This window comes from Pteropus medius, unplaced genomic scaffold, assembly GCF_902729225.1.
Source record: "Pteropus medius unplaced genomic scaffold, Ma_sr-lr_union100, whole genome shotgun sequence".
In the NCBI taxonomy this organism is placed as follows: Eukaryota; Metazoa; Chordata; class Mammalia; order Chiroptera; family Pteropodidae; genus Pteropus; species Pteropus medius.
In genome coordinates, this window is record NW_024347852.1 from 291,781 (window position 1) to 306,292 (window position 14,512).

At 58.4% G+C, this 14,512-nt stretch overlaps 1 protein-coding gene across 1 annotated transcript in view; it reads right to left on the reverse strand.

Moving 5' to 3' along the window:
- MYH14 (myosin heavy chain 14) overlaps window positions 1-14,512 on the reverse strand; it is a 64,885-nt gene that overhangs the window by 12,240 nt on the left and 38,133 nt on the right. Inside the window, exons 22-33 of the mRNA XM_039878711.1 lie at window positions 13,731-13,937; window positions 12,207-12,344; window positions 10,232-10,355; window positions 9,485-9,656; window positions 7,695-7,907; window positions 7,010-7,154; window positions 6,244-6,450; window positions 4,873-4,977; window positions 4,632-4,784; window positions 3,184-3,432; window positions 851-1,063; window positions 230-442 (exon numbers count right to left, since the gene is read on the reverse strand). Of these exons, the coding sequence (XP_039734645.1) occupies window positions 230-442; window positions 851-1,063; window positions 3,184-3,432; window positions 4,632-4,784; window positions 4,873-4,977; window positions 6,244-6,450; window positions 7,010-7,154; window positions 7,695-7,907; window positions 9,485-9,656; window positions 10,232-10,355; window positions 12,207-12,344; window positions 13,731-13,937 (2,139 nt within the window). The remainder of the gene's footprint in view (window positions 1-229; window positions 443-850; window positions 1,064-3,183; window positions 3,433-4,631; window positions 4,785-4,872; window positions 4,978-6,243; window positions 6,451-7,009; window positions 7,155-7,694; window positions 7,908-9,484; window positions 9,657-10,231; window positions 10,356-12,206; window positions 12,345-13,730; window positions 13,938-14,512) is intronic.

The following is a 14,512-nucleotide window of genomic DNA, read 5'->3' on the forward strand; positions in this document are numbered from 1 at the left end:
GGACAGGTGTGGTGGGTGGAGGATGTCTGAGGGGTCGTGCCAGGGGGTCAGTAGGACCTGCGTGGGGGTTCGTGGGTTATAGTGGGGAGTGGGGCGTGGCACAGGAGGCTGGCGGGCTAGCAGGTGGGACTTGGGTAGGGACACTGGGGGACGGCTGGGGGTGGGGGTGAGACCTCTCAGCCCTCGTGCTGGCGGGCACCCCGCCGCGTCCTGCCTGGCCTGCGGGTACCTGTTTGGCTAGCTGCCGCCGCCTCTCCTCACCGGCCTCGTCCCGGCCCTGCAGGTCACGCTCGTGCTGGGCCTTGAGGGCCTGCACGGTCACTTCCAGGCGCAGCTTGGCATCCTCGGCCGCCATCAGCTCGTCCTCCAGCTCTGTCACCTGTGTTCGGAGGTCGCTGGCCGCCTGTTCTGCCACCCGGCGGGCTCGCTCCAGCTCGTGTACCTGGTGGGGAGGGAGAGTGAGCACCAAGCGCTGGGTCACTGAGGGGGGCAGGGCCCTAAGTCTAGCCTAAGACAGAGTGGGGGCACCCCAAGACGACATGCCCATCCTGGTTCGTTCATTCACTCACTCACTGACCACTTCCTGGACACCCGCTTACTATGTCTCATTCTGAATCATCCTGAAACATATTTTATTAACCACCTGCGCACGATCCGTCTATTATCTGAAGCTCTCAGGTGCCGGGTCAGCAGCTCTGCGCGAGCACTTGACTTAGATGGCTGACTCTCTTCGCGTTTGGCACGTGACGGCACACATGCGCGTCTGTGTCTCTCTCCCAACGCCAAGTGCGCACGCGGCTGTCACACGGGCGCCTCTGGGCGCGGGGCAGGGGGCGGGGGACCCACTCACGCTCTTGCCCACGTCGTCCTTGCTGCTCAGCAGGGCCTCCAGCTCCGCCCGCAGGGCCCGCGTCTGGCGCTCCAGCTCTCCGCGGGCCTCCTGCTCCTCCTCCAGCGCCCGTGCCAGCGACAGCGCCCGAGCCTCCCGCTCCCGGCCCTCGGCCTCCGCCCGCTCACGCTCCTCCACCGCTCGCAGCACGGCTGCCTTCTCCTCTGCCAGGAGCTTTCGGGTTGGGGGAGACGGAGTGGGGGGAGATTGGTCTTGCCGAAAGAGTGTACGAGGGTGGGGGGAAGGGGCCGCCAGACAGAGACAGATGACAGACAGAGGCGGAGGAAACCGTCAACAAAACGAAAAGGAGGCCGACTGAAGGGGAGAGGATGTTTGCCAGCGATACGTTTGATAAGGGGTTACTATCCAAACTTTATAAAGAACCCACACAACTCAACGCTCAAAAAACGAACAACCGAATTACAAAAAGGGCAGAGCACCTACACTGGCGTTTGTCCAAAGGGGACATACAGATGGCCCACAGACATACGAAAAGATGCTCAACGTCACTGATCATCAGACAAATGCAAATTAAAACCACAATGGGATACCAGCTCACACCTGTCAGAATGGCCATCATCAATAAATCAACGAACGACACGCGTTGGCGGGGGCGTGGAGGAAAGGGGACCCTCGTGCACTGTTGGTGGGATCACAGATCGGTGCAGCCACCACGGAAGACAGTGTGGAGGTTCCTCCAATAATTAAAAATAGAACTCCCTTATGACCCCGCACTTCCGCTTTGGGGTATTTATCTGAAAAAATCCAAAACACTAATTCGAAAAGATTTATCTGCATTGCGGCATTACCTACGACAGCCGAGATATGAAGCAACCTAAGCGCCCGTCAACAGACGACTGGAGGGAGAAGAGCACATACGTACGATGGAATATTACTCGGCCATAAATGAAGAAGGAAATCGTACCATTTGCCAACATGGATGGACCTAGAGGGTATTACGCTGAGTGAAATAAGTCAGACAGAGGAAGACAAGTCGCACATGATGTCACTTATACGTGGACTCTAGAGAACAAAATGAATGAACAAACAAAACGGAAACAGACTCAGAGATACAGAGATCGAAATGGTGATTTCCAGACGGGAGGGGGTTGGGGTTGCGTGATGAAAGTCAACGGATTAAGAAATACAAATTGAGAGTTTCAAAATAGTCATGGGGACGTCGAGCGCAGCATAGAGAAATATGGTCAATAATACGGTAATAAATTTGCATGGTGCCAGGTGGGGACTAGGCTCATCCAAGGGATCATAAGTTATATAAATAACCACTATGCTGTCCACCTGAAACTAATATCCAATAATATTGAAGGTCAACTGTAACCGACAAATAAAAAAAAAAGAAATACGATGAGTCTCGGTGACCTATGGGACAGAATTAAGCAAATACAAACATATTCAGAGTCCAGGAAGAAGGCGAAAGAGCGGAAATGGGGCGGAAAAATATTCGAAGAAATAACGGCTGAAAATGTCCACATTTGATCAAAAACACCAACCCACAGCTGTAAGAAGCTTGGCAATCCCAAAGCAGGACACGTATGAAACCACAGAGCTGTACATATAGTCAGACTGCTAAAAACCAAAGAGAAAAATTTTAACCAGCTAGAAAAACACATCGCACAGAAACACACATGACACACAGGTGGTTCCCTTTTCATCTGAAACCACGGAGGCCCGAGGTAACAGAACGACCTCTTCGAAGCGTCGAAAGAACACAACCGTCGAGCTAGAATTCGATATCCAGCGAAAATATCTTTCGAAGGTGAAGGCAAAATAGTGACTGATGCCTCCGCTTTCAAGATGATGAAAACGGGGCACAGAGAGGGTTAAGCAATTTGTCCAGGCCACGCAGCCAGAAACGGCTGATCTGGGATGCGAACCTCGGGGCTGTCTGATCTTCATGCTCTGGGGCTCTGGGGCTCTGTTTCAGCCTCGGGTTGCCAGAGGCTTAATATTATCCTCATTTCCCAGATGGGCACGCTCAGGCCGAGAGGGACAGTGGCTCGCCTGAGGCACGCCACGAGCGGGGACCGTCAGGACACGTTTGGGAGTAAAAGGCAGTGCTGCTAATAATTATTCTGGGATGTAATAAGAGACCTAAGTCGGGATGGGTGGGTGTCTTATTTGACGGCCTCAGAGGGAAGAAGCCTCTCGCCCGAGGGCCGCCCCCCAGGTTCGAAGTGGACCTGTGACATCACGCATCACTGACTGCTCGCAACGCCGGTGGGGAGCGCGGCTCAGCATCCCGACACCCCGGCAGCGTGAGCCAGAGTGCCCACCTGGTCGAACTTGCGCTGCTTCTTCTCCAGCGAGCCCACGAGCTGCCGCTGTTGCTCCAGGTCCACGGTGGCATCGTCCAGCTCCTGCTGCAGCCGCCGGCGACCCCTCTCCAGCCGCTCCACCGTCTCTGTCTTTTCGGTCAGGCGCTGGGCCAGGGCCTCGGCCTCGCGGGCTGCCCGGCGCCGTGCCTCTTCCCCTGCCTCCAGGGCCCCTGCCTCTTCTTCCTGGCGCCTCCGCCACTCTGAGAGCTGGGGGCGCACAGGAGGAGATGGGGTGGGTGGCAGTCATGTCCGTGACCAGAGTGTGGGTCGGTTTTGCGGTGAAGGTTCTGAGGCCTGAGGTGGGAAATGACCCGCTCCCCTGGGCTCTCCTGCCTTGGGGTAGGACTAGGTTGTGACTTCTATGAGCCCCAGCTCCTCCAAGAGATGAAAATTATTTTCGTTGGGACCGGAGCTCTGGCCTGGGGAACCCCCTATCTGATGGGGGAGACTGAGTATCACAGCCGGGGTGGTGGAGGCTGAGGTGGAAGTATGGAAGTCCACAGGAGAGGTTCAGAATCTGTTTAGGGAGAATTCAAGGGAGAATTTCTGGAGGAGGAGACATTTGCGATGGATCTTAAAGTACGCATAGGAGTTTGCCAGTTGAAGAAGGACACTTGCAGACATGCATTCAACACGCATTCACTCAACAGGTATTTCTTAGGGCCTCTCAAACATCAGCCTATGTTAGGGACCGGATCTAACTCTGATAGGGTCCCACTTTGAAGGAGCTCCCGGTTCGGCGTGTGTGTGGGGTCGGGGGGACTCATGGGCAAAGAGTGTGCCAGCTCAGTGTGATTGGAGTGGAAATAGGGGAGAAAGAGGGTTTGGGGAGCTCAGAGCGGCATGGTCAGGGACTTCCCGCAACAGGAGAGGTTGATGCTAAGTCCTGGAGAACGAAAGGTGTCTCCCAGGTGAAGTGATGAAGGAGACATGAGAGGTGAACACAGCTAAAGATGAAAGAAGGACCAGAGCAGGCAGGGCCTCTGACGCCCAGCCAAGAGGCGCGGGCTCTGTCCAGGGTGAGCTGGGAGCCACAGGAGGCCGTGAGCAAGGGAAAGGCAGGGTCAGCTCTGGGAGTGGAAAGGCCATGCGGAGGATGAGCTGGAAGGGGAGAGACTGGAGGCAGGGAGGCTTGAGGGAGGCTGAGATGGGGATCCAGGTGGCAGAGGATGAGGCCTGAGCAGGGCCGGGGCTGTGTGGATGGAAAGCGGGCAATGAGGCAGGAAAGCACGGGGCTCTGCGCCGACAGGCGCTGGGGGCCGAGGGAGAGTCAGAGGTGGGACTGGTACCCAGAACGCTGGCCAATGACTGCTCGGGCCGTGGAGCCATCCCTGAGCTGGGGAACCCTGGAGGAGCAGGTTGGGGGATTAAATGTCCCCTTGAGGTCCCGCTGCAGGTCCGCTCACCTGGACCTGGGCGGTCTGCAGCTCGCGGCCCGCCCGCTCCCTGGCGGCCGCCTCCTCCTCCAGCTGCTCCCGCAGCCCCGCCACCTCCGCCTCCAAGGCTCGCACCCGGGACCCCAAGGCCAACTTCGCCCTGGTCTCCTCCTGCAGCAGCTCCTGGAGGGGCAGGGGAGGATGGATGTCAGGTGCGGGCAGAAGGGTGGAAGGCGTCGGGGGCTGGGTGATGAGGGTGGGCTGCGGTCACCTGGCCGTCGTGCAGCTGGACCTCTGTGCTGCTCAGCTCTTTGCTCAGCCTGATGGCTCTGGACTCGGCCTCACTCAGTGCCCCAGACACATTCTCGAGTTCAGCCTGTGGGAAAGGGGAACCTTCTAATGGCAGCTTCCAGCCAGCCGACCCCGTCGGCTCCTCCAACTCCGGTCCCTACGACCACACACGGCCGGAGGGAATGTAGGATGCTGCAGCTGCTGTGGAAAACAGTCTGGCAGTTCTTCAAACGGTTAAACACGGAGTTTCCATATTGCCTAGCAATTCCGCTCCTAGGAATATAGCCAAGAAAAATGAAAACGTATTTCTATGCAAGAGCAGTGTTGGCAGAAACACCCAGTGTCCACCGACTGATGAACAGATAAACAAATAAACAAAATATGCCCCAGGAACGATTCTAAGCGCTTTATAACTATTGGCTCATCAGATTCACACGCCAACCCTGTGAACTAGAAGCCATTGTCATTCCCAGTTTACACAAAGGAAAGCCGAGGGGTCAGGAAACGTGCCCAAGATCACGCAGCTCCAGGCGGTGGAACCGAGATCTGAGCCCAGGTAGAGGGGCTCTGAGCTGCGCCGTCCTCTGTGGTAGCCCCCAGCCATATGCGGTTATTTCAATTGAAACTAAAATTAAATAAAAGTAAAAATCCGGCTCCTCAGTTGTACTTGCCACATTTCGAGTGCTCGCTAGTGAAGCGGACGGTCCAAACACAGAACTTTACCGTCACTGAAGAAACTGCTTCTGGATAGCGCTGTCTAGTTCTCCTGCCTTCAGCCCTCGAGCTCTCCTTTTAATGTCGCTTTTATTTTTGTAATATGTAAAGTGCTTGGTACAGTGACCGCTACATAGCATGGTTCCGTTTGGGGCAGATCCAACTGTCCCCTCCAAATCCATTCTCCCCTGGTCCTAGTCTATTAACTAGGACCATGGCCGCCAGCTAGAAACGACATTTTCCAGCCTCCCTTGCAGCTAGCTGTGGTCATGTGATTATGCTGTGGCCAATGGAATGCAAGCAAGGTGATATATGCAAATTCCGTCCCTTTCTGAGCTGCGGCCCAGATATGCCCACAACACAGATTCCACTCTGAAGTGAGGTCCACGCTCCTAGAGGTGGCGGAGCGACGAGATGAAGAAGCCTGGGTCTTGAGCGACCTCATGGAGCAGAGTGTCCCGCCAGACTCGACGCTTACCTTGAGCCTGTTTTTTGAGCGGGAAAGGCAGGTGTCTTTTATTTAAGCTGATGAATTCTGGGGTCTCTTTGTCACAGCAGCCTAACCTTTCCCTAACAAATACACTCCGTTCATCCGGAAGTTAAAAACTGTAAGTGTTTTCCCTCACACCCCACTCACCTGGGCTCGCTGCAGCTTCTCGGCGAGCTCCGCCCGCGCCCGCTCCCCATCGCCCGCCCGGCCCTGCGCCTCCTGCAGCTGTGACTCCAGGCGGCGCCTCCGCTGCTCGCCCTCCTGACGCGTGCTCTGCAGGTTACTCAGCTCCGTCCGTAGCTCAGACACCTCGGTCTCCAGAGCCAGCCGGGTCTTCTCCCACACGCCTTTGCCCTGGCGGGGGAGAGAGAGAGGCACGTGAAGGGTTAAGATTCCCCCCGCCAAGCAGACCAGCCACAGTCCGGCCTCAGGGCCTTTGCATTCTCTGTTCCCTCTGCCTGGGACACGCTTCCCCCTGATGCCGACGTGGCTCGCGCCTCGCCTCCCTCAGTTTTTTACTCAGGTGTCACCCCTCACAGAACCCTCCGTGGCTTCTGTTTTAAATCGCAAACCCGGCACTTAGCCCCTGATCCCCTTTTTCTGCTCATCACTCTCCCTTGGCACTTTCCACCCCGAGATCTGTCGCGAATGTGTTTATGTTGTTACTCTCTGCCTCTCCCGCTACGCCATGAGCTCCACGGGGAGGGGAGCGCCGGCTGTCTGGTTCGCCGCTGGGCCCCCAGGAATGCAGCATGTACCCAATTAACGTGGAACGAAAGGAGAAACGAGGAGAGAACCCCAGAGAGAAGGGCCGGCCTAGACCAGCCGGAGGAACCTCCTCCAACCCGGCGTCCCGCCCTCTCCTCCCAAGGCCCCCCGCCGTCCCCCACACCCCGCTCCTGCTCCAACCCACCCTCCGGGCCTGCTCCAGCTGCTCCGCCAGCTCGCCCAGCGCCTGGCCGTGGCGCTGCCTCAGCTCCTGCACCGTCACCTCGTGGATGCGTGTCTCCTCCTCCAGAGCCTTCTTCAACTCTGTTACCTCCTGTTCCCTCTTGGACCTTTGATTGGCAGGTGGGGGATGGGCAGGGAACAGAATTTCAGAACAGAGGAAGGCAGGGACTCTGGGGGAGCCCCTGACAGTGGCTGGACCTGTTTATTGTTTCTCTCCAAGGATGGGGACCTCACTCCCCCGGGGGATCTGGAGGAGGATGCTGTGGGAGCAGTGAGGCTTTAAGGGTGAACTCCTGCTCATCCTTCAAAACCCTATTCGAAAGGCCCCTTCCCAAGGAGGTCTTCGTGGACTCTCTGCCACAGGTGTGGTTGGGGACCCTCCCTTCCCACACTCCACCTCTCCACCACAGCACGCTTGGCCCTGGATCGGGTCTGTCCTTGGCCCGAAAATGCCTCCCCCGAGACCGGCAGCTCCCAGGGGCAACACCTACGTCAGACACATCTCTGTCCCCAGCTCGGCCCAGCCCATAACCAGAGCTGGTGCCCAAGCAACCACTGAGCGAGTGACTAAACCTCAGTGCAGACGAGAGCTCACACCTGAGTCCCGCCCCCCCCACACCGCACGCCCCGACCAAGCCGAGCCTCACCGGAGCTCCTGCTGGGCGTTGGTGGAGTCCAGCGTGTCCTCCAGCTCGCCCCGCAGCGCCTCCAGCTCCTCGCCCAGGTCCCTGCGCTGCTTCTCCGCCTTGGCCCTGGCCAAGCGCTCGGCCTCCAGGTCCTCCTGGGCCTCGGCCAGCCCCGCCTGAGCCTCCCGCAGGGACTTGAGCAGCTGGGCCCGGGCCCCGCCCTCCTCCTCGGCCCTACAGGTGACGAGGACCACGGAGTTAGGATAAGGGCAGGCAAGGGGCAGAGGTGACTTCTGGGGGTGGAGAGGCCAGATGCCGCGGGTCCCGGTTTCTGTCCCCGGGCATGTGTCTCCAGGGACTGCTTCCTGAGCTGCAGACTGAGAATGACAGCCGCATAGTCACGGGGACACTTGCTAAGCTCCTGCCGATCGCAAACCCTTTACCATCTCACTTAACACTCACACCAAAGGAGGAAACTGAGGCACAGAGTGGGAAAAGTACTTGCCCTGGTCACGTGGTCAGCGAGTGACAGAGCCGACCCTGGGGTCCCACCTCATAACCCCTACGGGACATGGCCCGTTGCAAAGAGAAGCTGGATCAAGGGGCACGGCTGACGGGGGCGGTGAGAGCCTCGGGGGGCATTGCTGACCAGGCTGTGCATCCCCCACTGGGCCACCTGCCCCGGCAAGTGACAACCTCCCTGCACGGCAGGCTACTGGTCTGCGAGAGGACACGCACCCCCCACTTCACGGGGTTGCCATGAGGATGGCGATAAACACAGTGAGTGTGTAAAGGGCCGCATGCCTTGCGATTCCTCTTATATCTCAAGAATAGGCTGGTCCTATATGGACGGGAAGCGGATTGGTGATGCCAGGGGCCGGGGGGAGGGAAGCGGGAGTGACAGCTTAGTGGGTACCAGGCCTCCTTCTGAGGCGACGAAACGTTCTGGAACTAGACGGAGGTGGTGGCTGCACAACATTGCGAGTGTGCTAAATGCCACTGAATTGTTCACTTTAAAACGGTTAATTTTATAGTATGTGAGTTCCATCTGGATATAAAAAAGATAACAAGCACATATGGGTAAAATCGTGAAAAGTGGTAACAGACCCAGGCAGCATTCCCCGAAGGCTCGGGGTGTGCCAGGCGTCTTATGAGCACCTTCCTCCTTAATCCCCATACTCATCCTACAAGTGGTTTCTATGATCACCCCCATTTCACAGATGCAGAAACTGAGGCCAGAGACGTGATAACCCTTGGGTGAGAGGTCAGGTGGCCAGAAAAAGGAAGAGCCAGGATTTGTACTCGAGGGAGATTTCTTACCCACATACACACACACACACACACACACACCGCCTACCAGCGATTCTAAGCAGCACAGTTTTTCTGTAACCAAAGGCGTCTCAGACGGCGTGAAACACAGTGGGTAAAAAGCATCTGAAATACCCAGCGCCGTATCTGGCACATAGTAGGTGCTCAATAATCGTGAATGACTGTCGTTATAATGATTATGATTCCCGAGATGGCAAGACCCCTTATCAAACCACAGCTGATTCTGGGCGCTTTGGCGCTGGGAGGCGGAGCTGCGGGGCGGGGGGCGGGGATGCCATTTTCTGGCTGCTGCCCGGCACCCCACACGCGATGGCGGGGCCTCGTTTCACTTCTCCCTTAGCCAGGTGGGCTCGGACCTCTCTCCAGGGCCGTTTTACACAGGGAGACACCGGGGCTCAGAGAGGAGTGTGGCCTGTGCCCGGCTGGCGAGCGCCCACGGGCTCTGCACCCAGGGGGGTGTCGCTGGGGCGCCGCCCCCGCACCTGGTCAGGGCGGCCTGCAGCTCCTCTTCCTTGCGGCCCAGCTGGGCGCGCAGCTCCTCCACGCGCTGCTGCTGCTCGGCCATCTGCTCCTGCAGCTCCGAGCTCTCGCCGTCCAGCCGCCGCTTCAGCTTCTCCAGCTCCTGGCGGCCCTTCTCCTCCTTCCGCAGGCGGTCTGCGGGCGGGAGTGGGCGCCAGGCGTGAGGGCCGCACCCCCAGCTCCCCGGCTCCCGCGGAGACCCGCTGCCCCCACCGCAGCGAGTTAAGCTCAGCTCAGCGCCCCCTCCACACCTACCCCTCTTTCTCGCTTCCCTGTCTCGGAGAGCACCCCACTGTCCCCCAGACTCCAAACCAGACCCCCAGACGCTGTCCTCTCTTGACCTCCAGGGACAGCCCCTGCCCCCGCTTGCCCACCCGCTCTGCCTGCTCCTCTCCTCCCTGACTCCCCAGCCTGCTCCTGGGCTCACTCCCTTCACCTTCTGATTCTAAGGCCATGGCAAGGGACAGAGATGAAAAAGGGTCTGGAACGGTGAGTGGGACCATCAGAAAGAGAGAGGGAGGGACCCAGGACACCAAGGACAGAGCGAGGGAATGGGGCTGAGCGTTGGGAGGACACCCAGTGCTTCTGAGCCTCCTCCCCACCCCCACTTAGCCGATCTGACCGCGGAGGCCCCGCAGCTGGGGGAGCTCCGCAGAGTCCCCCAGGGAGCAGCCCCACGGCCCACGGCTCCCGCTGGCTCGGGCGCTCACCCTCCATGTCTGCCATGGTGGCCTCGTATTTCAGCCGAAGCTTATTGAGGCTTTTGATCTTTTCTTCTTCCTCTGCTGCCTGGGATGAGAACTCGGACAGGCGGTCCTCCAGCAGCCTCCGCTCCTGGTGGGGGGTGGGGGTGGCGTGTCAGGAGCAGTCCCCACCGGCCCTCATCTTTGGTGTCCTTCTCATTCACCATTCAGTCCTCTCCATCCTTCCCTGACCCTCCCGCTCCCAGGCCCTTCCTCCCTTCCTGTTCTCTAGGCCAGCGGTCCCCAACCTTTGTGGCACCAGGGACCGGCGCTCCTTCGGAATCTAACGCCTGGTGACCTGAGGCGGAGCTGAGGCGGCGATGTTGGCGCTGGGGGGCGGCTGCAGATACGGATGAAGCTTTGCTCGCCCACCTGCCACTCCCCTCCTGTGCGGCCCGGTTCCTAACAGGCCATGGACCACTACTAGTCCGCAGCCCCAGGGGTTTGGGGACCCCTGCTCTAGGGTCTACACCCACCCCAACCCACCCGTTCACGTCCGCTGACTGCGGTGTAGACTCCGTGATTGGCAGGGCACCGCCAGGCCACGGAGTGATTGATTCTCATCAAGGACACCGCAGCCAAGGTCCCTGCACCGCCATCGTGTTCGAGTGTGCGGCGTGGACCCGCGCCACTGCCCAAGGTATGCATCACGGCCCAAGAGCCCCGCGCCAGCCCAGCTTGTCAGGGAAGCCAGCCCTCGGCGCCACCCAGACCTGCTGCATCGGGGTCTGCGTGGCAACGGGCTCGCCCTACGCCTCCTGAGCACGCGACCTGAGAGGTGCCAGCCTGGGGCAGGGCTCCCCAAACCACGAGCGGTTTTGAGGATCCGCGGGGCGGGTCAGCACGACCCTTGAAAAGAAAGAGATAGAACGGAGTACAATAGCTACAGCACTGTGGGAATGTTCCGGAAAACTTCCATGCGTTCCTGAGCTCTCCGTGCAGGCACGGATCGGATCGTCTGGGACCCTAAAATTGCCCGCCCCGCCCCCCGGAGCAGGTGGGGCCACTCCGTCCCCATCTTCTGTTCCTTCCTGACCCAGTTTACAATTAAGTCACAGAGTGTGATTGTGTGGATTTGCTCTGGTGACTCGTCAAGGGTCTCTTTCCTCCACCTGTGAGGGCACAGACGGTTTTCTAGTTAGCTCAGTGCCATGTCCCCTGTGCCTAGCCCAGGCCTGGCTGTGGCGGATCAAAGGTGGTGGCAGATTCTTCGCTGGGTCCCCATCCAGCGGTGCAGTCGAAGTCACCACCTCTTGAAGCTGTGACTGCTTTAAGCTCAGTGGTCTGTAATCCACAGCCTGCGGGTCAAACCTGGCCCGCTGCTCGTTTTTATAAATAAAGTTTTATTGGGACACGGCCATGCCCACCGAGTTACACAGTCTGTGGCTGCTCTTACTCGGCACCGGCAGAACAGAAATGGAGTGGCCCACAAATGTTTCCTCTCTGGCCTCTTAAAGATGTCTGCCGCCACCTGATCTAGAGAGCTCCGTGGAGGGGACATTGTGTCAGTGCCCGGCGTAAGCCTCGAAGAGGCCCGGCTGCTTTCCCCGCTTTCTCAGAGTTCCAAGTTGCCATGTCAGAACCCAGGCTGTCCTGTGGGGAGGGAGGCCACACGGAGGAGCACCGAGACCCCAGACGCCCAGCCGCAGCCGCTGTGTGACGGCCGCCACCGGCAGGACAATGAAACGGTGGCCATCAATGAAACGGTGGCCGTTTCAGCCACGCGGCTTTGGGGTGTCTAACGACACAGTAATTGCTCGATGAACGCCTCCTTGGGTGACAGTGTGACAAAGGGATGCGAGTGAGAGAAAGGGAAACACAGCCACGCCGAGAGTGACAAAGGCCCTGGAGGCAGGGCTGGCGGGGGGCAGATACAGGGGAGACCCACGCGCCCACCCGCGTGCCCGCGCCCCCTGCTCCTGGGGGCTCGCCGGCCACGGACCTTGCTCAGCTTGGCGTTCTGATCCTCTAGAAGCAACAGGTCTTCCTCAAACTTCTTCAGCTTCGCCTCCGTCGTCACCTTCTCCAGCTGCAGCTTCTGCCGGGCCCCCTCCTCGGCCTCGAGGTGGGTCTCCAGCTCCTGGAGTAGGGAGGAGGGGGTGAGAACCCGGGCCGGGGGCCGGAGGGTGGGGGAAGAAGGGAACAGTGCCCAGGCTCCTGGGGCTAGTGGCTCAGGCGGGCCCACAAGGAGGATGGGACCCTCACTGGCCTTCCTGTTCCATTCGTGAGCTCAGCGGGCATCTGCTGAGTGCCCAGTGTGCGCCATGCACTGTTCCGGGCACTGAGGATAGATAAAAATCCTTGTCCTTGTGGAAACTACATTCTTGTATGTGCATGTGTGAATATTTTGATCAAGAAACATCAGAAATAAATATCAGGCAGGTGGGCACTGTCCCCTATGGCGGGGACCAGGCGCGTGGGGTGACTTTGGTGTGAAACCGGAAATCCAGATTCAATATTATGCGCTGCCTTGACATCTGGTAAAACTGGGAGAACCTAAAGTGATGACAAGCTCTCCTGCCCACCCTGCTCACAGGGACAAGGTCCCCGGCCAGGCGACCCTCTACACCACGAGGACCAGGTGCGGGGCCTGCTTACACCTGCGCAGGAGATGCCAGCTGCACGCCGGCCCTTGGGGGTAGTCAAACCAACTGACCCCGTCTTCCTGCAGGAGTCAGGGGTCACCTTGACTTCTTGTCACTACAAAGCCTGCCTCCCGCAGCCACAGCTTGTTCGTTCACTCTATTCCCGAGTATACCCGTGTGGCGCTCCGTGGTGTGGTGTCCGCCTCCCTCACGTCATGGCTCATAAACTGCCATCTGTCTCATCTGTCCAGGGTCGGGTGTGGTGTGTTAGGCCATCTCCGTAACCAAGGGGGACAGCATACCCTCCCCCACGACCATGGGGTAGAGAGGAGGTGATCGAAAATGGCCGTGACTGAAATGTGGCCAGTGTGACCGAGCAACCGAATTTCCCAGTTTATCTCATTCGTTTTAAATTTAAAATCAGATGGTTCATCACCGCAAAACTTTGGAGTACGTTTGGAACAACTCGGGTCCCTAAATCTACTTTTTCAACCGAAGAAGCTACGAAATACAAGTGCAGATGAAGTTTTGCCGATGAAAACTTAGCATCTGAATCGAGACGCGTCGCAAGTGTAAAATTTTGAAGGACACCTGGGAGGGAGCCTGCCCGTGATGTAGCAGCACAGAGCAGCCAGGAGGTGGAGCTGGAGAGCGGGAGACTACTTGGCTAGCACTTCAGCACCTGGATCCAGCCATGCCTGAAGCTCATGTATTCTAGAGTGTCCCGTTATCTGGATCCAAAAAGTATTCTTTTTTGTTCGTTTGTTTAGGCCACTTTGAGCTGAGTTTTCTGCAGATTCGTGGCCAAAAGGGACGTGGTTGGCAGAAGCGACAGCGGGCGGGGAGGGGCGGACAGGACGGTGGGGATGCGGGGACCAGACCTGGATGTGCTGCTGCAGCCTCTTCTTCTCGCTCTGCAGCTGGCGGCTACACTCCTCCTCCTCACCCACACGGGCCTCCAGCTCCGCCACCACGAGCTCCAGCTCCTGCTTGCGGGCTGCCAGCCGCCCCCGGGTCTCCTCGGCCTCGGAGCACAGCTCAGCCTCTGCTCGCAATTGCTCTGCCAGGCGGGCACGCTCCTCTTCCAGCTAGGGGTGGGCGAGGAGGTTGGCGGTCAGTGCCCCCAGGACGACCCTCCGCCACCAGGTACCTCCTGCACCCCTCGGATTTGTTTTGCTCTTTGAGATGCAGCCTCCAAATCCGTTCCTCCCCCAGGTCCCCGTCTCAGAAGGACCCCACATCCCTCTGGTCACTGAGTCAGGCCACCGGGTACCATCTCCTCCCTCACCTTCTCCCAGCCTGTCAGTCCTCAACCCCATCCGTCCTTCCTGCTCCCCGACTGTCTCTGCTCTGTCCCCTCTTCTCTGTCCCTTTAGCCGCGACAGGCTCAGGCCTCGTCCTCTCCCAGTGGACTCTCTCCCCAGCCTTCAGTCCATCCTCCAGACAGCCCCAGAGAGGCCATTCTACCATCTCACATTTCTTTAATGCTCCTAGACCTAGCAACTTAGCCAAAGGAAATAAATCAGAAAAAAAACAAACAGAAAGACGGGGTTTGCTTCAGCATTAAGATGCTAGACATACAAGAACAATGGGAAATGTACCGCCTGTAAACTGCAGCCCTGCCATATGGCAGAGCCTGACTACCCCGGTCCTGGAGACCAGC